This window comes from Aotus nancymaae, unplaced genomic scaffold, assembly GCF_030222135.1.
Source record: "Aotus nancymaae isolate 86718 unplaced genomic scaffold, 86718_ANA_hifiasm-v0.15.2.pri h1tg000058l, whole genome shotgun sequence".
NCBI classification, from domain to species: Eukaryota; Metazoa; Chordata; class Mammalia; order Primates; family Aotidae; genus Aotus; species Aotus nancymaae.
Genome location: NW_026988472.1, coordinates 43144887 through 43169039, shown reverse-complemented (window position 1 = coordinate 43169039; position 24153 = coordinate 43144887). Strand labels below are relative to the sequence as shown.

General features: G+C 39.3%; 1 protein-coding gene and 1 pseudogene across 2 annotated transcripts in view; both read right to left on the bottom strand.

Annotated features, from left to right (window-relative positions):
• The window catches only part of CLTRN (collectrin, amino acid transport regulator), a 40731-nt gene extending 21138 nt beyond the window's left edge, over nucleotides 1-19593 (bottom strand). Inside the window, exons 1-3 of one of the 2 annotated variants that reach the window (XM_064364507.1) lie at nucleotides 19290-19593; nucleotides 16220-16278; nucleotides 10922-11007 (exon numbers count right to left, since the gene is read on the bottom strand). In XM_064364507.1, coding sequence (XP_064220577.1) covers nucleotides 10922-11007; nucleotides 16220-16278; nucleotides 19290-19485 — 341 coding nt within the window. In that variant the 5' untranslated portion in view covers nucleotides 19486-19593. Of the gene's footprint in view, nucleotides 1-10921; nucleotides 11008-16219; nucleotides 16279-16595; nucleotides 16738-19289 lie in introns of those variants that run through there. The other variant, XM_012434659.2, reaches the window with a different exon arrangement.
• On the bottom strand, nucleotides 4680-5230 carry LOC105705070 (prothymosin alpha-like; annotated as a pseudogene).
• Nucleotides 19594-24153: the final 4560 nt, after the last annotated feature.

Here is a 24153-nt window from a genome sequence, read left to right as displayed (position 1 = left end):
GTGTTCCCAAATATCCCCTGAAGGACAAAATCACCCCCTGGTGGCAACCATTGAGCTAGAGCTACATATTTTTTTAAACAAAAGAAAAAATCTCAGCCCAGTGCAGTGGCTCACGCCTGTAATCCCAACACTTTGGGAAAGAGACGGGAAACCCTGTCTCTACTAAATATACAAAAATTAGCTGAGCATGGTGATACGTGCCTGTAATCCCAGCTACCCGAGAGGCTGAGGCAGGAGAATCCCTTGAACCCAAGAGGAAGAGGTTGCAGTGAGCCAAGATCATGCCACTGCACTGCAGCCTGGACCACAGAGTGAGACTTGGGTCTCAAAAAAAAAAAAAATAATAATAATAATAAATCTCAAAAATACACCATCAAGTGAAAAAGAGGTAAAATATTATGTGTAGTACGTAACATTTATATAAATTAAACAAATACCAAATAGAATTTCAGGTATAAAAGGCCAGAAATCAGGTAAAGAGTCATTTAATTACTTTTCCTATATTATTCTTTCCATATAAAGCCTCTTTAAATACTGTTCAAATATGAATTTCATGGTATTCCCCATTAGAGAGTCACAGAATATAGCTGTAAACAAAGCAAAGTCCTTTCTCTCATGGAGCTTGCTAAGGAGGTGGAGACAAAAGATAAGTAAATAAACGGATACACTGTGGAGGTGTGGAATATGTACTATAAAAAAATAAAGGGGGGCATACAACTCCATCAACACAATTGTGGCCCAAAATACTTTCCTCTGTCCCCAACACCACGAAACTATACCATGAATTCAAGTTCTTTAAATGTATTCAAGTTTCCAATGGTGGCAATCCATACTTTAATATATTACTTCAGCAAATAAAATGAAAAATATTTTATCTACTTAGAAATAAAGATTTACAAAAGACTAAACTTGTTGCTGAAAATATTAAACCTTACATTTTCAATGGAGACAGTTATTGTTAGATAGAAAAAGTTCCTGGACTGAAACTCTAAAATTGAAGCTTTTATTTTGAAACTTACTACCTGCCAATTGCTGGTCTTGAGACAAGAAATTTCACTGTCTATGAGTTACTAGGAAGGGCTTGAGCTCTTAGTGCATCAATGGGGGTGTGCTGTTGGCATTTTGGGTGGGAGTGTTATGGGGGACTGTCTTGCACCATGCATCACACTGATTATCTCTCTTTCCCCACCCTCTAAATGCCACAGCACTCTCCAGTCACATATATAACCCACAAATAGATCCCATTTCCATATACTCCATGGGCTGGGGGGTAGGGGTGGGGCAGTCAGCTCCAAGTAAGAAACACTTCTAAATCTCTTCAAAAGTTTCAAGGTCATGAAAACAAAGGAAGACAGAGAAAGTGTCACAGAGTGTATCAGACTAAGGAGAAATAGATTCTGAAACAGAAAAAGAACATTAGTAGAAAAACTGAACCAACATGAATTTCTTTGTTTAGATAAGTCTACCATGGTTATTTAATATGTTATCATCAGAGAAATGGGGCTACAGCAGAGTTTCTCAACTCAAGGCACTATTAACATTTTAGCCTGGGTAATTCTAGGTTGTCAGGGACTGTCTATGGTTTTGTAAGATATGTAGCAGCATCCATAGCCTCTACATACTAGATGCCAGTAGCGCATCCAATTGTGAAAACCAAAAATGTCTCCAGAAATTGCCAGATATCCTTGGAAGCAACTGGGGGGAATCCCCCTGCCAAGTGTTGAGAACCACTGGTACACAGGGCCTCTCTGTATTAACTTTGGAAGTCTTTGGTAAATTTTTTTAATTAAATACACAGATACATATATATATACATACAAGAGCAAAGCAGTTATTTTAAAAGTTGCCTAGCCACAGTAAAAGTATCTACAAGAAAATAAACTAGGTAATGTTTTAATGCCCTTATTAGCTTCATTGATAAAGAGATAACAGATTAAAAAAAAACAAATTTTGAAATTAAGAAAGCTGTATTCAAATGATCAAAAGATACTAGTACCCACCAGCATAAGAATGGTATTAAGAGTTATCTGAAATTTTAAAAATTCTTTCTGTTATATATTCAGATGTAAAATTATTTATTATGCCTTCCATCATTTTTATCATTTCTCTAAGATTGATATAAAGAGAAAAAGTAAATAGTTTCAGCTGTTCGTGGTCTTCTTCAACAGGAGAATATTGTTTCCTTCCTACATGATGGTTCTGCTCAAATACATAACTCCTCAAGATTTTAAGCAAATAAAAAGGTAACCTAGTGTTCAACAAATGTCACCAACAGAAATGTAACTGTACAGATGTGTTTATATTTTGTTCACATACAAGCAGTTGAACTAAGAATTAATAAGCCCACTTCCCACAGTAGCAATGTTGTGAGAAGGGGGCCAGGGGAAAGCCTAGCCCTGCTCTGAAGACAGCAAAGACTGTATATGAAGATGGAGACACACTCTAGGCTGGTGCTTCCTACTTGCTTGGATGATGCTTTCATGAACCAACCGATGTCTTGGCCTCCTCAAGAGTAAGAAATCGAAGTCCAATAAGAGCTAACACCCAGGCAACGGGGAACTGCTTCTACTCTGCCCATTGTGTGCCAACTCCACCGTGGGAGCATCCTCCTGTGGGACTGAGGTGGAAAAAGAGGAAGAAATTGCAGGGATGGTGGGTGGGGACACTCTTTTCTTGCGTCCACTGCACCTCAATAGACAGCCCTCTAGTTTAAGAGCCAGGATGTTAAATATGCTTCATTCACTCACAAATATTTACTAAGAGCTAACCTTGATTAGCCAATATGGTTAGGGATATGGTTAGGAAAAGAGTTCCTACTATAGTGGCATTTAGATTCTGTGCCCCATCCAACACAGGAATTTAGTGATGCTACTTCTGAAGACCAACACCAGTGTCTTGAGCCCAACAGAGCATTCAATACCAAAGTGGAAGCCAGTAATCCCCACGGTGGTAGAATTTGCATATAGTTCCATGCCCTGTCTGAGAATAGACCCAGGATATGGGGAGGGCAAAGGGCTTCTAGATTTCACATAGCTGTCTGCATTCTTTGTCAGGAGGGTTTCTAATCTCTGCCCTGATTTAAACTTCATGATCTCCAAGCAAAGAGCACCAGTTTTAATTTGATCAATTGCAGGGTCACTAGGGAGACTATCAAATATTTTGTCCATTTGCAGCAGATTTCTCTGTGCCCTGGGACATGAGGACATGAGGCCCAAGTCTGTCCTGTGCTATAAGCCCCTATATTGCTGAAGCTTGGCCCACATGGACCATTCAGTAAGTGACTGGGGAAAAAAAATGGAAGGATGAAAGAAGGTTAACATCTCAGTGTTTCTGGCATTATTCGCAGAGGGACAAACTGAGGCAGTAAACTGGGCCAGGGCTGTAATAACAGAAAAGAGAGGCAGGAAAGGAAGGAGATTACTTTCCCTAAACTTTGCCTACTCACTTGCAAATACCCAGACAACAAAATAGCACACAGAACTCTCTGGTAAAAGAATAATCCTGAATATACTGTAGATAAATGTAGCCAAGAAGAACTGTAAATGTGAGGGAAAGTTGATGCTAAAAGGGAAGTAGCATGAAGAATGACCTCACATAGTTGAGTAATTTATGTACTAAGGAACCAAAGGATACAAATTTCTTCCAATTATAGATTATGTGCAACTAACATGACTTCTCCATGGCCTTTCCTCCAAATGTGACTACACTGGATGTCCTCCAAGATTTGTACAGAATGAAAAACTGATCAACCTACAAGCTTTGCTTGAGCTAAATATGTCTTTTTAAAGCATGTTTTGATGTAATAAATAAACTGAAATGCCATTAGCACAACTAAATAAAAATCCTACTTTTTCAAGATTTTAAATATGAATGAGTCCAACGGAATTTTTTTTTGTTAGAACAACTCAGCAAAACAAAATTCCAATTTATTGTTCACCATATTGTTTCACACATACATCAAAGAGGCCAAAAAATAAATAAACAGAAACTTCACAGACAAAAAAAAGGCAGGGAGGGGGTGAGAAATCTTTTATCTTTGGCCTTTTTAACCATCTCATACAAACTTATAGTATCTCTAAGTTCATACACAAAAAAAATTACTGGAATACTCAGAATAAGATTTGTTGTTGTTTTGTTTTTGCTTTTTTTCAAGGTTTTTTTTTCTTTAACATGTATCATGAACATGGTCATACCACAAGTAAAGTTAGAAGTAGGAGAGAGAAATCTCTGAAGGCTTGTTTGGTCATTTGAGAGCATTAAAAATGGCTGACTCCTAACAATATGTACAAAAATATACCATTAAAATAAAAAATATTGCCGGCACAGTGGCTCATGCCTCTAATCCCAGTACTCCCGTGGTCAAGGCAGGCAGATCATCTGAGGTCAGGAGTTTGAGACTAGCCTGGCCAACATGGTGAAACCCCGTCTCTACTAAAAATAAAAAAATTAGTCGGGCGTGGTGACAAGTGCCTGTAATCCTAGCTACTTGGGAGGCTGAGGCAGGAGAATCACTTTAACCTAGGAGGTGGAGGTTGCAGTGAGCCAAGATCGTGCCACCGCATTCTACCCTGGGTGACAGAGCAAGACTCCATCTCAAAAAATAATAATAATAAATAATGTAAATAAAAAATATGAACAAATTTCTTTCTAAAGTACTTTTAAGAAAAAAAGCTGGGCCTTGGAAGTTTTGGTTGTTTTCTCCTCCTCTGTTGCAAATTCTTGTGGTTTTGGTTGGGTAGTGAAGAGCGCTTGTCACCTGCAGGTGGCGCTGCCTGGCAGGCCTCCCTACTTGAAGATGACCACGCTTAGATTCTGAGACAGGGTGGAGGGTGAATGGGTCACGGTGACCTTTTCCCTGTTTTTCTTTTCTTTTAATTTAACTTTTCCTTTTTTGCTGTCATTGGTCTTCTGCTTCTTGATATCAACGTTGTCATCCTCAGCATCTTCAACTGCCCATTTGCCCATAGCAGCCTCAGCTGCCTCATCTTCATCTTCATCCTCTTCCTTACCATCACCTTCTTCCTCCTCCTTTTCCTGCCCACATTCTTCCTATTCTTCTTCTATCTCATTGTCAGCCTTCTGCTTCACATTTTCCTCATTAGCATTTCCGTTACCAGGACCATCTCTTCCCTTCTCTGCCTCCTCCACAACTTCTTTCTTCTCCTTTAAGCCTTTGGTGATGATCTTGGAGCTGGTGTCCACAATTGCATCTGACATAGTGGGGCACACCAGTGACCAATGCAGTGGACTAAAAAGAAACCGAGAGTTTGGGGACTGGCAAGAATGCAGAGTTCGAGAGGGGCAGGGTGGCTACAGCAAGGTGGAAGCCACACCCAGAAATAATGCAAGTATGGCTTTTTGGTGCAGCCAGTGGGCTGGCTGAATTATTTGAATTCACTTTAATAATAATTCTGACCAATTGTTTTCACCAAGAAATTGTATTAATTCATACATAAGTGACTTTTTAAAGCAAATCATGTAAAAGAGGTAAAAATGTTTACTTCTTTTCCTCAATTGTGGGAAGCCCTGGTCTGAAGTTTTCTCTAAGAATTGGCTCCACTGCCATTTTTTCATCAATGGCGCCAGACAGGGCCAACTGCCTCCAAAGAGTGGTAAGAATCTGGCTCTTGTTTCTGGAAATTAAAAGGAATAAATAGGCGCTGGGCTGCCGTTTTACAAGCACAAGACTGTTAATCCCCTTACCATGAATACAACAGCACGTTGTTCCTTTTTAGATCACAAGACTTATCCTTAAATAATTAGGCAGAGGAAGAAATCCATTATATGTCCAACGCCATTTAACTCAGAAAAAGAAAGCCTTGCCTGAGTTAGACTTTTACCTTTCTTGCTAAAAATGATAAATCATCTAAAAGTTGATGTTTGAGTAAACTAGGCATATTAAGTTTCCAGTTGACCTGGGAATTAGACTAAACTTTAGACTTAGATTATAGCTTCCTTAGAAATTCCTTTCAACATTTTAAAACTCCTGTGAAACTGTTTTAGTAAATCTGGCCTAAATCATATTGTAAATAGTTGAAAACACTTTGCCATCTTCATTTTGAAGATGGTTGCCATCTTCAATCCAAGTTCCAGGAAAACCTCAAGTAACCTCAACTAATGAAACCAGAGCTTTCTTTTTTTTTTTTTTTTTTGAGATGGAGTCTCACTCTGTCCCCCAGGCTGGAGTACAGTGGTGTGATCTCAGCTCACTGTAACCTCCACCTCCCAGGTTCAAGCAATTCTCCTGCCTCAGCCTCCCGCGTAGCTGGGATTACAGGCACACACAACCATGCCCAGCTAATTTTTTTGTATTTTTAGTAGAGACAGGGTTTTGCCATGTTAGTCAGGCTGGTCTCGAACTCCTGACGTCATGATCTGCTTGCCTCGGCCTCCCAAAGTGCTGGGATTACAGGCGTGAGCCACTGCATCTGGCCCAGAGCTTTCTCTTAACTTCATTTTTCCATCTATCTCCATTCTGCTTCTAAGAAAATACAGCAATAGTAAGAAAAGCATTTAGTATCAGAAATTGTGAATGATGATTCTGAAAGAGTTGTCTTCTTGCTGTTACATTTGGTCTATCTTTCTACAACGTCTACCAGGGCTAGGTTCTTGGGTGTGGGCCTGGTGCAGTGTGGGACCTGGTCTTAGCCCTCATTTGACTCTCAGTGCCCAGCCCATTGGAGACTTTCAGGAGAGGTCAGTTAATCCCTGGCTCTAATCACAGCAATATAGTTCCACGTGCTGGCCTTGTGGACCTCAGTGAAGGAAGAGGTTGATGTTGCTCACACTGTTCCCTTTGGGCACTCTGTCAGCTCCTTCTTCCTCTCCTCTTGACAGCATCTGGGGCAGATGGTGTGGCTTTCCTGTCACCTCCAGCTACTAAGGCATCCAGGCCAGTCTACCCAAAGCTGCCTTCCTGCCTCTCACCTACAGCTGCTCTCCTTCCAGCAGTTCTGGCCAGAGCAGGGGCCTGAGTGGCGGGCTCCAGCCATTTCCTCCGGGCTCCACTCCCTCCCTGCCTGTGCTCCCCTCCCCGATGCTTCATTCTCCTCACTTAGGGACAGGAAAGCAAGATGATGGGGGTGTGAGACAGACAAGGAAAAGCCAAATTCTTCTTCCCGGACCAGGGCCCTTGTGGCTCCCCCCGCTGTGAGGGGTCCTCTGTGGTGGTGGGCGTCCAGATGCTCTCCACTTAGAATGCTCCTGTGGGGCCTTCAGGAGCCACTCCAGGGACCTCTGCACTGCATCTTCCCCTGACATGGGTGACGTGCTCTGACCGACTTCCTCTGACCGACTTCCTCCACCCCACCTCAGCTCTGCCTCCAGGGGTGTACACCTCCAGCTTCACTCTGCTGCCTTGTCTTGCCCTGTCTCACTTAGGGACTTGGGCCCAACGGGCAATGACTCCATCCTGTTCCCTTCCAAAGCCTCTGCTTGGCCCCAAGAATGTATTCAAGTGCAGACTGCTCAGAAAGCTGCCTTTTCTCTCCGCAGTCACAGGGACTCAAGCCAGCCTTCCACCGTGAGACTTCTCCAACTAAGAGGCAGCCACCAGTTTCTGTCCTAGGTACATTCTCAGTGGCTAGGGGCACCACCATATTCTCTAGAGCTCCAGCTACTGCTACTCTGGTGGCAACTTGAAGGGGTCCTGAGAATGTCTGTAAGTTGGGGAGCATCCCACCAGAAAAGAATATACCAGTCTCCCCTCTTATAGAAAACTCTACCCTCTATGAGCACTTCTCTACCTGACTGGAGGTAGATAGGGACGTGAACAAGAATATTACTCCAAACCCATCCTAACTTGTAAGGAATGGGCACCAACCCATCAGCATGGACCCAGTTATCAACACTCTGACTGGCTGCACTGGCAAATCTGCACAGGAACCCATTCCCAGCCCTGTTCAAGTCCTAAGGGAGTGAAAATGCCATAGCCCTCTCTGTAAGCCCACACCCTCAGCCTCTCTGACCCTCTTAGGGAATCCCTGGCTTCTCTTCCACTGCCTGCCTGCGGTGATGGTAACTGGACCAGATCAGCTCTCCAGCAAGACATCACTTCTTTTTTTATAGCCAAGAAAGCTTCTACTGTAAGTATATGCCAATTGTAGGTTTCCAAATAGGAAGAGGCATGCTCAGGAGACAATGAACTCTGTGTCATTGCTGGTGATCAAACTGGATATGGGATGTTTTAGATATCCCCCTGGGTAAAAGGTGGGATGAAAGTGAGAATATTTATTATTCTCTTAATTACTTGACTATCTTTATTTTTAATTCATGTGATTTGGTTTATTCTTTGTGCTTCACAGTTTTCTGCAATATTAGTGGATAAACAATGGTCAAGGGGAAGACAATAAACAGCCAGCACCCAAGACTTGGATCCTGAAGCTATCCTGGAAAGGAATATTTGCCACACTCCTTCAGTCCGCCCACACTGGCACCAAAAGATCTCTGGAAGGTGCCTTTAAAACGTAACCCATTTGCCAAGCTACTGGTGTCTTCCATCCACCTGCCACACTGGAGAGAAGCAGTCTCTCCGCAAAGCTGTTTTCAGTTCAATCTTGCATTATGTGGTACCCTTTCCCATAGCTCTTCATGTAGGGATGCAGCTTCCAATATGGCAGCGCATGTGGAATCCAGGCCAGCAGCTGAATTGCATCTTAAACACATCCCACTCATCACTCATCCCCTTGATAGCAGTATTACCAGGACTCATACTGCCTGACTCTTTACAGAAAAATGTGTACTGACCCTCAGTCTAGTTTTGCAGCTTTGATTTTTACAACTGACACTGGAAACAAAAGCTTCTACTTTGTTGAAAGTGCCATTACTTTCAATGGCAAAAACCACAATTACTTTTGCACCAACCCAATATATATCCAGTGTGCCCAATTATTTTTTTCTTTTTATTTTTTTCTTTTCTTTTCTTTTTTTGAGACAAGATCTCACTCTGTTGCCCAGGCTGGAGTGCAGCAGCACCATCATAGTTCACTGCAGCCTCAAACTCCTGGGCTTAAGTGCTCCTCCCATCTCAGCCCCCCACGTAGCTGGGACTATAGGTGCGTGCCACCATGTCCAGCTAATTTTTGTATTTTTTGTAGAGACGAGCTTTTGCCATGTTGCCCAGGCTGGTCTCGAACTCCTGGGCTCAAGTGATTTTCCTGCCTCAGCCTCCCAAAGTTTGGGGATTGTAGGCGTGAGCCACTGTACCCAGCCCCAGTATGCCTAATTGTAAGTCAAACAACCTTTCAAATAAACTAGATCAGATATCCATAGACTCCTACAATGCTCCAGATTCTGAAGGAAGACATTTTAAAGGTAAACTCCCAAAAATTAATATGAAATGTTATATATATTTAAATTAATTTTTCCTAAGAATGGAAACACTTGATTTAACTTACTCATGTGGTAGGTGAAATGTGATCACTTAAAGGAACTAATAGTGCTATGAACACAGCAATGTATAAAACTCGCTTAAAAGAAGGGTTAGAAGAAAATACAAAGAGAATATTTAAGGGGTTACCATTGTGAGATAACCAGTGGATTTTCTTATTTTTTTTCATTTTCAATTTTTTGTAATGTAATCACCTTATTTTTATTGAAAAACCTTATTATAAATAGTTGTGGAAGAATGCTACAGCTTAATGGCATGAAATACAATATATATATAACTTTAAGATCTATAAAACAGGAAGAGAACTTACTTAGGGCCAAGTTTTGTTTTGTTATATACCTTCTTATAATTTTTTGAATTATGTTAATATATTATTTTTAAATAGATATGAAAAATATACATGTGTGTACACACAAATATATATGTGTTCATTTTGCTCCCTCAAATTCCACTCTTCTGTTTCATTCTTTATATTCATATCCCATGCATCAGACATTGTGGATATGAGGGAGACCAATTAATAGTAATCATCTACACCAGGCCTTGAATTACTATAAAATTAAGACAAAAAGATTGTACAGATGGGAGACTGAAATAAAAAGCTAGGTTGGAGGATATGACTTTAATCAGCAGGCAAATTTTCTTAGTTTAAAAAAAAACTCCTGAATGAAATATATTCCCCTCCATTGTCTGAAGTAGAGCATAACTGAGGCAGGTATTGTCCTATACTGCAGTAATGCACAAGACATTAACCCCTCATATAAAATGGCACCTACTAATCTAAATGCTCCTCAGCTGCAAACAGCAAGTATAACCTTAGAGTGTATGCACCTGCACATGCAGGGCCTGGTTCTGTACTTAGCTAGGGAGTTGCACGAGAGATGCCTGCTATCATTTGGGGAAAGCTACCTCCGAAGGAGAAAGGAACCCATGCCCAGGTTCTCCTTCCAGCTCACCAATCAGATAAGTCATTTTCCTCTCAAGGGGAGGAGTGAAGAAGGGAATAGAGAAAGACTAGGAATGTTACCCTCATCACAAATAGAGAAAGAAGGAAACATCATAGAGAAGATTCCTCCGGAAGACTAGACAAAAATGTAAAACTATTAAAAGTCATACTAACTGCTTTTAAGAAAATAAACAAGGTACTATGATAAATACCAAGAGTGGGAAGAACTCATACACACTTAGGTTATTTTCAAAATAAGAGTAAAATTCTTTAGTATCTATCTATCTGCAAGAAAAATTATATATACATATATATATATATACACACACAATAGAAATGTAGAAAGCTTAGCGTATGTAGCTGCAATTTTGAGGGATATTTATCCTCATATTGTCTATTAAACAAAGAACATTGTTGGAACATGATATAAACTGTAAATGAGCTGGATTACAAAAGTTATTTTTAAGTTTGTGAATCTCTTAGAAAAATTAGCTTAATAAATTATTTCCAAGATCAAGGTTTGAAATAATGCAGTATCTCAAATAATACTGCAAATAATCAGTTAAGATTTCCCATTGCTTGCTTACTCTGTTGCTTCTCTGTTGGGAACTTTTCTCATGGAGAAAGCTACCATGGCTTTGAAGAGATATTCTTCATTTGTATCCCAGGCATACTGAAAGAGAAGGAAAACAGAAAGTGTATGGAGGAAAACATGGTCCACTGGTTCTAATTGTACCCACAGTGGTTTTCTCTCTCTTTCTCTACACACACACACACACACACACACACACACACACACACACATCCCTTTCTCATACATTAGATACTGGAGACCATGATACATTATATCCCCATAATGTTTAGGGTAGGGTTTCTTGGCCATTCTAAGTTTGGTGTGTCTCCTGTTGCACTATCTTCCTAAGAACCTGCACATCAGTAGCCAGCCAACAAATAGGGCATTTGGATATTTTATCCTGGCCATATATGGTCTATTTCCATTTCCTTCCTCTCTTTCTCTTTTCCCTCATTAACTCTCTCCCAGTTTCCTTTATTAACATCAGCACAATTTTTAAAAAATTTGCTTAGGCAGAAACTTGAGTGTGTGTGTGCATATTATGGGCTGAATTTTGTCCTCACCAAAAAAATTTCATGTTGAAGTCCTAACTTGCAATACCTCAGAATGTAACTGTATTTGGAGATAGAGTCTTTGCAGAGGTGATTAAGTTAAAATGAAGTTGTTAGGGTGGGCCCTAATCCACTATGATTGATGTCCTTAGAAGAGTAAATTTGGACACAGAGGGAAGATGATATGAAGACACAGGGAGAAGATGGCCATCTATATACAGGCCAAAGAGAAAGGACTAGAACAGATCCTTCCCTCACAGCCCTCAGAAGGAACCAACCTTATTACATGTTGACTTCTGGAACTGAGAGAAAATAAATTTCTGTTGTGTAAGCCACCCAGTCTGTGGTACTTTGTTATGGCAACCCTAGCAAATTAATATAGTATATTTGACTCATTCTGCTCCTTAATGCAGCAAATGCAAAAAGCCTGAGGCAAAAAGAAACTGAGCCATTTAAGGACCAACAAGGAAGGTAGCAACTAAAGCAGAAGCAGGAAGGGAGAAAATAGAAAAGCTGAGGGGAGGGGAGGAACTTGATTAGGGTGGGGGTTGGTATATCACAAGGACATTGTCAGGATTGGGGTTTCACTCTGGGATGGGGAAACATATTTTACCGTTACTGCCTTTCTCCTCTTTGGTGGCAGGGGGGATAGTAAGTAAAAATAAATGACTCCTAAATAACAACAAAAAATGTATTACTCAGTTACCTTTTCTGGGTAAGGTTCATGACTGTGCTGTACTTCTTCCTTTCTCCTAAACATTTTTATAACATATTCTTTTTTGGGAGGGAGAAGGGATGGGGTCTTGCTGTGCTGTCCAGGCTGGTCTCAAACATGTGGCCTTAAGTGATGCTCCCACCTTGGCCTCTGTAACATAGAACCTTAAACTTCCTTCAGTTGCTACTTCACTTCACCCTTTTCTCCTTCAGTCCTACCTTATGTAACTTTGCTGTAAGATGTTACCAGAAAGAACACAAAAGGGGGACAAGAGTAGTGGCTAACGTCTATAATCTCAACACTTTGGGAGGTCAAGGTGGGTGGATCCCTTGAGCCCAGGAGCTTAAGACTAGCCTGGGCAACATAGTGAAACCCCATCTCTACCAAAAAAAAAAAAAAAAAAAAAAGCAAAAACACACAAAAAATGAAAAATTAGCCAAGCATGGTGGAATGCACCTGTGGTCCCAACTACTCAGGAGGCTGAGGCAGGAGGATTGCTTGAGCCTGGGAAGTGCTTGAGCCTGAGAAGTGGAGGTTGCAGTGAGCCAAGATCATGCCACTGCACTCTAGCCTGGATGACAGAGTAAGGCCCGGTCTCCAAAAAAAAAAAAAGAAAGAAAGAAAGAATGGAAATGGAAAAATAATTTTTCTCACATGTAAATATTAAATATTGAATTTTAATGTCAACTTTAGGTCTTATTTGAAGTGTTCCTTCAATCTTTTAACGTGAACTTTTCATTTGACATTATACTATGAAAGTTTGATAGTAACTGATTCATGGTATAGCTCTTTGTTTTTGATAATGCATTTGTTTCCAATATTATTTTTATTCAGAATAAGAGTAGCTATAATCTAACAATAATAATTGAATAAAACATGAAGAAGAAATGAGTCTGATTAAAAAATAGTGCAGAAACACTATTCAGACAGGGAAGGCTTATTAACAGAATGTGAACACGAGGAATAAGCCTGCTCAAGAACGAATGAGAATAATAAGCTCAGTGCAGAAAACGAAAATAAAGATGCTAGCCAGCTCTCCCTGGGACATGAATTTCAGTTGCTTTTAAGATCTTGGGGACAACTTGACCTGATCTCCTGTTCTTCCATTTGTTCATCTCAAAGAAAAAGAGCATAAGCTGGCCAGGTAGGAGTCTAATTTTGGTCACAGAACAAAGCCCCAAGCTATTTAGATCAGAACAGGATTGATGTAGTTCTAGATTGGGTTGGGTATCCTGCCAATGGAACCAACTTATCTTGGGCAAGTGTGAAAGGATTGAAAGCTTGCGCATTGGACATAGTAAATTTCTCCTAGGGCATTCAAACATTTCAAAGAGAGAGCCTCTGCTTATAAAAAGGAATTGAACACATATATTAATGAGAATATATACAACTTAAGAGAGGATAAGGTAAGAGTTACTAAAGCTAAACATTTCTATACTTTATGATCCATCAATCTACTCCTGGGTAAATACCCCCCAAAAAAGAAAGCATATGGAAAATACATGTGTAAGAATGTTCATAGCAGCTTAGCTACCTGTTAAGCAAATACTTGACACACAATAGGTGCTCAATGTGAACACAATGTGAACACATTTTTGAACACATCTTTATATCCCACATGTGGCTTCACAGACCAAGTGGTACAAATTAATTGCATATATTTATCTATTAATTCAGATGCCTTGGTTCATCATTTCAATAACATGTGCCAGGACTTTAAATGCCCCAGCTCACCTTGCTTTTTGCACACATCTAAGAACACTCAAATCATGGCTAATCCCACATTTTAGGTAAGTAATTGGTATAACTAGAGAAAATTACAAAACAGGGTTAGTTGATTTAACTCTAAATTCATGATGACCTACCCCCAAATTGCCTAGGAATCCCTAAAGTTTCACCATCAGTTCTCTTTCTCATGGGTCACATAACTATTTCAAACCTCTCTCTAGAGAGAGAAATGATGGTCAAAGCTTTACATCTCATCAATTTCAACTCTCCCATCCTCCTGACATCAAGATACAACACTTCCTCCATAGACACATGTCTTAGCTGCCTCCTCTCCTGAAGTTCCAGACAGGACTACGCCTATCAGTGGCCATTTCCTTCACTCATATTAGGAATGCTTCTCCTCTGCCCTTCTCAGATCTAAGCAACATCAGTTCCTCTCCATTCTGTGTATTCAACTCTGACTGGAGTCTGTTCACCATCTTTTAACCAAGCTCAAGATTTTCCCATCAAAGCAACAGCAAAGAGCTGTTGTTTTGCAGCAGCAAAAACAAATCACTTTACTCAGTCTTCCTTTCTTCTACCTACTGCTATCTCTTTCCTGCCCTTCACAGCCAAATTCTCCCAGTTGTCCACACATCTGTCTCCACATGCTCATCACTCATTTATTTTTTAACTCTCTACTATCTGTCTTCCAGCTCCTCCACCCCACAAAAACAGCTCTTTCTAAAATCACCATTGACCTCCACATTGCCTAACACAATGAGCATTTTTCAGTCGTCTACTGGCTTGGCCTCTCAACAGCATTTGATGCTCCTGAACACTCCTTTCATCTCAAAACAAAACTCCCTAACACAGTCCACATATTCCTTGGCCTGCCTGCTCCTCTCTCTCTAAGCTCATCATTTGCCATGTTCCTCCTCAGTACCCCAGTTCCAGATATTTCTGGCCTCTTTCTATCCTTTACTCTCACCAAGCTCCTGCCTGTGATAAGCCTTTGCACATGCTGTTCCCTCTGCCTTTCCTTCTTTCATTTCCTGGTTCACTGAAACTCAAGCTTCAGACATCACAGTAAGTGCCAGGTATTGTGGCCCTTGACAAAGCCAAAGTGCCCTTGTACTTCTTCCGTAATCCTTGTCGAGATTGCACGTTTGCATTTGGTTTACTGAATATTTAATAGATGGCCAATTTCATTACTACTACTACTATAAGCTCTGCAAGGGTAAGGACAAGCCTTAATCACCAATACATCCCAGCATTCAGCATGGTACCTGCCATTGGAGGATATACTGGGATGGCCAGCCTTGCACACTAGTAGAGATGGATTCTGCACTCAGACTGCCTGGGCTCAAATCTTACCTCTGCCACTTGCTGACTTGAAACATGGAGCATGTTACTTAATTTCTTTGCACCTTGGTTTTCTCATCCATCCAGTGAGAATAGGAATACCTGTACTACTACATTCCTCAAAGTGTTGTTGTGAAGGCTAAATGATTTGCTAGGAGTAAGGTGCTTAGAAGAGCCCCCGCTAACAAGTAAGCTAAGTTCTCAATAAATGCTGGCTGTTATAACAATCATTACTCTTGAGTAAATAATAAAATAACAAATTCATGAATTGGCCTGCAAACAGAATACCTCTAAGTTTCTTTAGCACTGTTTTTTCTGTTTCTAGCCTGAGGCATCTTAACCTTCTGCTGGGGGAAAAACCTTGCAGACCACACTGGGAAACTGAAACTAGAATTAGGCAATACTGTCTTATTAATTCAATGATCTTTACCATTCTTATAGCCAAATGGGCCCTATGGCCATTTTTTTAACTTCTATTTCATAAGCATATATTTCATATTGTTACTTTGATAACTGAGAATTGAAGAAACTTCATGTTCAAATTAGAAATTTTTTGTACTATGAAAGACTTTATGTGGGTAGAACCATCCCCTCTTTTCAATGAGTAGAAAATCGAGGCTAACAAAATTCAAATGACCAACAGTGAGAATCCAGACCCAGTCCAGACCTGAGTGACTGACTCAGGCCACTTGGCTCCACTATCCCAAGGTGAGATGCTGGTTTTTTAAGTTGTTTTGTGTGGCACAAAACTTCACATATTTTCTAGCATGCACTACTGATTAAATACTTTATGCAAACCTATTTTATTAAAAATTCATATTATTCTATAATCTATCTTTAAGAGAAGATTAGATTTGAGGTCTTTAGAAATAATTTATTGAAGATTAAGATAACTATGCAGACAGGCCCATTATTAAAGTACAGTGTTATTAGCAAACAAAACTGAAAATGAACACTAAGGTGCTCCACTTACTGCTTTATCTCCCAGAGCTGTTCTGATACTAAGTCTCACTTTAAAAGCATTTTCTGCACCTGCCAGAAAGAAAAAAGAAAGAGCAGTATATGATGATTAAGATCTGCCAAAACAGAGTCTGAAAAATCCTAATATGTAATGCAACTCAAACCAACGGAACACAGAGCTACAATTAAACTGCCCCAAATACTCCTGGAAGTGTAACCTAAATCATCTTAGATGGTTTAACATTTTCTTTCAAACTCATTAAACACAGCCCCAACTTTCAAGCCACAACATGTCTGCAGATTTAGGAAAATAAAGAGTTCTTTCAGTCAAAGACTTGTTAATCATGTAGAAAACTGTTCACCTATTTTTAAGTTTCAAGGCTACATACCTGGTTGACAGAGTTCAGCATGAATAGCGGTCACCAGAAAAAAGAGCAGCCACAACATTCTTTCAGAGTGGAAAACACAAGGCAAAGTGAGAAAAAAAAAATCCACGCTGCACTTAAAGCTGCCTTAGCCATTCTGTGACCCGGATTAGAGTATCAGAGAAACAAGCGAGCCACCACCTAAAAGGTTTAATGATTAACACCCATCATTTGGGTTAATACTTCCATAAAATCAGCCCATCTCCTGTCAGTTATTTATAAAAACCTGTTTGGAAAACAGATTAGTTGTTTTCCCCACGCCAACTCTACCTCAAAAGAATGTTTCCTTATCTGACTCAAAGGTGGAATCCTCCCCTGACCCCTTCTGCGATTCTCTGGTTAGGTGCATGGTGGGAAGAATTGAGTCCTGTCCAGAGGTTTTCTTGGCATGCACTTTCTACCTTTTCCAGGTTGAGACACCTGGTTCATAGACAGGCTATCTTCATTCAGGAAACAAACGTGACTGCTTTCTCTCTCTGGTAAACAAAGGGTGCCCTTCCGTCAAGGGCCTCACCTGACTCTCACCACAGCAGGTGAACATCCCAGGAGAGCTACGGAGCTTCCACTTCCAACACAGGGAACGATTGTGTTCAGCCCTGAGGTCTGACACTTGAGTTAAATCAAACTTAATGCTACAGAGCAGCACTGTCCGAGGGACATTCTGTGGCGATGGGAATGTTCTCTATCTGTGCTATCCAGTATGGCAGCCACTAGAGGTAAGGAGCCACTGAGCACTGGAAATGGAGCTAGTGTTGCTGAGAAAGGGAATTTTTCTTTAATTCAATTGAAGTAGGCACACGGGGCTACTGAGTAGTACTTTGAACAGTACAGCAATACAACAGTAATTAAGAGCTACCCACCCTGAAGTAGCTTCACTGGGTTATTTCTCTAATCCTCAGACAACACTTCACAATTGCTGTTATCACATGGGAGGAAACTCAGGCTCCAGCGTTGAAGTCATTGGCAGCAATGGGATGAGTGGGATGGGTGTCACTTTACCAGCTAGGTGGACTTACACTTGAACCCTGTCTCCACCACACCCAACTGCTCTGCGTCTCTGGTCATCATTGGTCAACACTGAAATTGACCAAATACCACATGGTCTCACTGGTAAGTGGGAGCTAAACATTGAGTACACATGGACACAAAGAAGGGACAACAGACACAGGGACCTACTTGAGAATAAAGGGTGGGAGGAGGGAGAGGATCAAAAAACTACCTATCGAATACTATGCTTATTATCTGGGTGACAAAATAATCTGTACACCAAAGTCCTTTGACACACAATTCACCTATATAACAAACCTCCACATGTACCCCTGAACCTAAACGTTAAAAAAAAAAACCTGAAGTTGCAAAAAACCTCAGAGGTGCTCTAAGAATTCAGATAATGAGTGTAAAAGAATCTTTCCACTGGTGGGCATTGCACAGATGCCAATCGACGCCCCACCCAGAGGTTGATGTCAGGGCTTTCCTCTCTACCATGCTGCCTCTTTATAAATTCAGTCCCCAAATTCCACCCCATTCCTCAAAAATTATGAATGGCAGAATTAGATTGGGTGACCCTGGTGTTAAATAGAAATATTGGATTTTCAAAGCAACAATGGGGAAAATATCAACAATGAGATTTCTGCAGCACTTTGAGAAACACATCATTTCTCCCTCCGTGTAAGGGTGGTATTTTATTGTAAAGGACCCATTTCTGTCAACTAAAGCCAGCTGAGGAAGTTTTTTCTCATCTCCTTCACCTTGATTGCAAGGACATAGAGTCAGGAAAAGCTGTACTAAAAGGAGAGGCAGCCACAAGTTAGCCCAGCCATTCTAGCAATGTCACTATATTAGGTGTGATGGAAATTTCCAGAAGGAAGAGGTCACCTAGCTAACCCCTGAAAGAAAACAAGGCAGACTAGATGAAGTCATCTTGGGAAATGTTAAACTAGATAAAGTCATCATTGGAAGGAAAAGTCAATATACATAGAGATAGAGATTGTAACAAAGCATTTTATTTGCATTAAGGAAGAAAGCTATGTGAAGAAGATAGAAATCTGCTTCAGCTTCTCTTTAGCCTTACACTACATAAAATATCTGGCCAGGCGCGGTGGCTCACGCCTGTAATATCAGCACTTTGGGAGGTCGAGGCGGGTGGATCACCTGAGGTCAGGACTTCAAGACCAGCATGACCAACGTGGAGAAACCCCGTCTCTACTAAAAACACAAAAATTAGCTGGGTGTGGTGGCACATGCCTGTAATCCCAGCTACTCGAGAGGCTGAGGCAGGAGAATTGCTTGAACCCAGGAGGCAGTTGCAGTGAGCTGAGATCACGCCATTGCACTCCAGCCTGGGCAACAAGAGTGAAACTGCATCTCAAAAAAAAAAAAAAAAAAAGTATCAAGTGGCTCTCTTGGCTTTTACTAGTCCTCTATGTAACTAGGTGGAAGACAGTAAAACAGAGTCTTAGTGTAAGTCATTCATTTGAGAAGACAATCTCTTTTGAATTATGGTTTCTCGATGTTTGTTGTACCATCTTTTAAAAAGAGCAATAGAAATTATTTTCAGAAAGTACAAAGCAGCACCAGGAGAAACATAAAAATCACCTGTAATTCCACCAGCATCAACGAATGATCAATGTTAATGTTTTCTAAATATTTGGAACATACCTTTCTGCCTTGTGTTTTCTTTTCTGTGTATATATGTAAAAACATGTATATTGTTTCTTAAAAGCAAAACTGGGATCATGCTATTATGCAGCTTTGTCATCTTTGTTGAACTTGTGTTTTGTTGTTGTTTGTTCTTGTTTTTATGGAGACAAGATCTTGCTCTGACGCCGACGCTGGAGTGCAGTGGCACCATCATAGCTCAGTGCAGCCTCGACCTTGTGGGCTCAAGCAACCCTCCTGCCTCAGCTCCCCGAGTAGAAACACAGAAATCTGCTTCAGCTTTCCTTTAGTCTTGCATTTCTTAAAAGTGAAAATTTTCTTCATAAGCTTTTACTTAGTCATCTGTGTAACTAGAATCGAAGACAGTAAAATACTGAGTTTTAGTCAGCATAAACCATTCATCTGAAAAGGGAAGACAATCTCTTCTTATTTCATTAAGATTTCTCAATATTTGTTTTCTCATTTTAAAAAGGATTGAGAAAAGCAATAGAAATTCTGTATAGACAATACAGAGAAGCAAAAAAAAAAAAAAAAAAAAAGTAGAAAACATCCATAATACTACCAGAATGAATGACCAATGCTAATATATTTTCATAGTTAGAAAGTGCCTTCCTTAGCCTTGGGTCTCTTTATATGTTCTTATGGGATGTTGTTTTTTCTCACTGCAGTGGCACTGTCAGAACAGAATAATATAATGATGGGAATAAGAAGCACCCTTGTCTTCTTCTTTACTCTATTAGGAATGATGCTACTCCATGGAACCTGGCAAGTGGCTTTAAAAATTATATGCCATGTGATAAAAGCATTATATTTATAATTACAAAAAATATTTTCCTCAGTAATTGGTGTTGCATTTTATTGACTGCCTTTTCACTATTAAAATTTTTACCATTTGATGTATTACATTAATACATTTCTTACATTGATTCAATTCTTAGATAAAACTTTTTTAATATTTATTTTTAGCATGCTGCTGGAATTAATTGATGGTTTTTCCCCTAGGATTTTAAAACCTATTTTCTTAAAAGAATATCATGCAGGTTCCTTTTCAAGTGCTGATTCTTTCAGGGTTTTTTTCCTAGCCTTTACTATCTTGAAAATGATATAGAAAGATTTCTAACATTGTCTATGTTTAGAAATACTTATAATGTATAAGAAATAAAGAGTTCACAGATGAAAAATCTGGACTATGTGTATTTTAGAGGAAGAGTTCTTCAAAATTTTTCATTTCTTACATTTATTTCAGGTTTTATACTTCTTTCTGAGACCATTTTGGCTGTTTACAATTTCCAAGAAAATATTCTGTTACGATTTTCTAGTATTCTCATGGACTTTACAGAATATTTCCCATAAAATAATCTACTTTTGTTGCTATGTTCTCTTTATATTTTCTAATATGTGTATTAATTTTCTCATTGCCCATTATTTTGTTGTTGTTTAATCAAAGAAGATCTTGAATATAATTTGCAATTTTTTGTTTCTTGATTCATAAATCTTATTTGTATTTTTCATATACTGTAACAAATTCATTGTTAAATAGTTTGATGGAGATCTCAGTAAAATAAATGGAAAACAGAACTAGATACTAGGGTTCTTGCCTCTCAACATACTGTATTTTCTTACACTTTTCAAAGTCTTGAACAAATGTAGTGCTTGTCTTGATGTACACCTTTTAAGTAATAAGTTTCCAGAGTCTTCATATCTGTGTAAATTGCTTCATAAACTGCTCATTTCAGCAATTTCACATATGGGAGCTTAATAACTTATTAGTAACCATAGTAACGATGACAAATAAAGCAGTTTCAATCATTTTGAATATGTTGCTATTTACTTCCAAATGTTCAGAGGTTAGAGCATATAGATTTAAAAGTTCAGATTACTGTTGCCATGAGCCACATAAAAAGGCATTGAGTCTCCTGAGATGGGAAAAAGAAATTGATTTCTCCATGTTTTTTATACTCCATGACGCTCTTGAAAAGCACTTTCTGGGCACATAACTATTGATCTACTTCTATGGGGTAAACAGAATATGAGATCACATGGAAAGAAAACATGTGTGGTTTTCTTTTAATTCATGCAAGATGCCTTGTTAAGTTCACTAGAGTCGTAAAAGCATGTGGGCATATGTAGGCTCCATTCACCTGCAATAAAGCAAGAGGTAGAGATGACCAATGTTTCTTTTTAAATTGACCCTGATTATTATCAGAAACAAAATTTCTGATTATTTTGTTTCATTATCAGACAGAAATTTAGTAAATATATAGCTCCTAAAATTAGTAAACTGTAAAACCATCTAAAATGTGATGTTACTCTGTATATTTTTATTGGGTTTTGAGAAATGAATCGGTGTGACATACTAAAAAAAATCAAATGAAACTTTTAATAATTGAACATAGAAACTTTGTGTAAGATTTTAAAACTTCACACTTTTTGCAGCTGGGTATGGTGGTTCATGCCTGTAATCCCAGCACTTTGAGAGGGCGAGGCAAGCAGATTGCTTGAGTCCAGGAGTTCAAGATAAGCCTGGACAACATGGCGAAACCCCATCTCTACAAAAAGTACAAAAATTATCCAGCTTGGTGGCATGCACCTGTGGTCCCAGCTACACAGGAGGCTGAGGCAGGAGGATCACCTGAGCCCAGGGGCGTTGAGGCTGCAGTGAGCCATGATTGTGCCACCACATTCCAGTCTGGGTGACAGAACAAGACTCTATCTCAAAAAGAAAAACAAGAAACAAAAAACGAAGCACACACATACTTTGGACTTTTTAATATCTTAATGAAATGGCTCTACTCAATGATTTTCTAAATGTTGTAGAATTTTAATAAATGAGATCCTTCCTTTTTTAAATTATAATGAAATTGATATACCATATGTACATAATAAACAATATCAAGATGTTTATATTATTAATTTTTACAGTGTTTTCAGTATAATTAGGTAACAAAAATAATTGTATTCTCTTTAAATTGTCAGTGTTAAGACGCATGGAGAGACAAGGTATTTTTGTCTATTGTGCATAAGTTCTATTTTAACTCAGTGGTTTTTGGTTGGGGGTGATTTTGCGCTCCAGAGACACTTGGCAACATCTGGAGACATTTTTAGATGAATGGCAGAAGAGAGGATTTCTACTGGCATCTAGTGGGTAGAGGCCAGGGATGCTGTGAAACACCCCCACAAACTTTAAATACATCATTTAGGTAACTCTTTTCTTCTTGTAGTTGAATTAATGGAAATAACCCACACAAGGAAGAACAGAAGAAAAAAGGGAGACGTGTGTGTGTGTGTGTGTGTGTGGTTTTTCTAAGGCTAAGAATGTAAAAAACATATATATTGCAATGAATTTCATGGTACTTAATTTCCAGTCACAAGCTTATTAGAACTTCAGTTTATGATTCAAATTAGTCAACTCAGTTTTCTTAAACTATCATATTCATGGGCTATGAGAAATGCAAAACTGAATCAAATATCGTCTCTGTCTTTCAGGAACTTAAAATTTGGTAGGACACAAAAGTAAACCATGATGGCAATAGATGCACGTACAATTGTGAACAAAATGCTATAGGAACACTGGAGAAAGAGAGGATAAAAAGTTACTGGATTTGACAAGTCAATTATAAAACTGGAACAAAAGAAAAATAAAAGAAAGGCTTCTCAATGATAATCAAGATAGACCTGTGACTATGGCAAGATGTTTAAAGGTAAAACATGAAAGTCCACAGGATCCAAGTTAAGGAAGTCTGAAAACAAACACAAAGGATAGATACAGGATATGGCCAACAGCAGGGACTTACTGGTTAGAGTGGCTCAGAGAAAGATAGGGGAGGGAGCATCAGTGTAGATGCATCTGAGAAACCAAGTTGGGTTCCGATCTTAGAGGAGAGAAAGTTTGGATTCTCTGACAATGGCCCTAAGAGGCTAATGAAAATTTCAATGTGGGAATAGCTTCTTTGTAAATGACATGGAGGACAATGGGAGATGGGAAGGAAATTCCCTGACGGTGAGTTTCCCTTTATTTACTAATCATAGGCTGTTGGACTGGCAGCCCACTATGTGCCCATGGCTACAAAAACCAGGAAATTAGCCATCTTAATAAAAAGATACATGAGCTTATTTTAATAATAATTTTGGAATATAGAACAGATGATGTTACAATGCTTAATTTTATGCACACACACACACACACACACACACAATTTCCAGTATCCTTGGTATGCAAGGATCTCTGTAATGTGGAATATTTTTGTCTCCATCCCATATCATATCCCCTTTTTAAGATGAGAAATCATATTAAGCAAGGATATTTAAAAAGCTCATCAAATTTTGTAGGTTAATCAGTAGCCATAATCATTATGAACTTTGTCTTATTCTTCACGAGTTAACATTTTTCTACTTCAGAAAAAGTTAATCACTACTGCTGGGAAATAAAAATTAATTCAGACCAACAGAGTGCGTATAATTCTGCCAACTTTATCTCCTAACATAGGAATTTAAAGGACAGTTTCTTAAATGGGATATATGTGTGTCTGTGTGTCTCACCTTGTGCATGGAGAGCAATATTTTATAATGGGTCTCATGTAGTAAAAGCAAGACATTTCTTTCAGAGGTTTAGCTGGTTCCACTGTTGCTCAGGTGTAAGAATTTTCTCATGATTTGGCACATCAATTTTCTTTTTTACCAGGCTAAAAGTACTGCAGCCATGCTCTATGAAATAGTATTTTCCATCCTTAATCATCAAGTTGTCTGCCAGTTGTAGGTCACCCAGTCACATTTAGCCCTGACAATAGATACTTCTTTTGCCAACCTCTATAAAGGTTGGGGGGATGGGATCAGACCACATAACTTTTAGGTTATATGCTCTCAT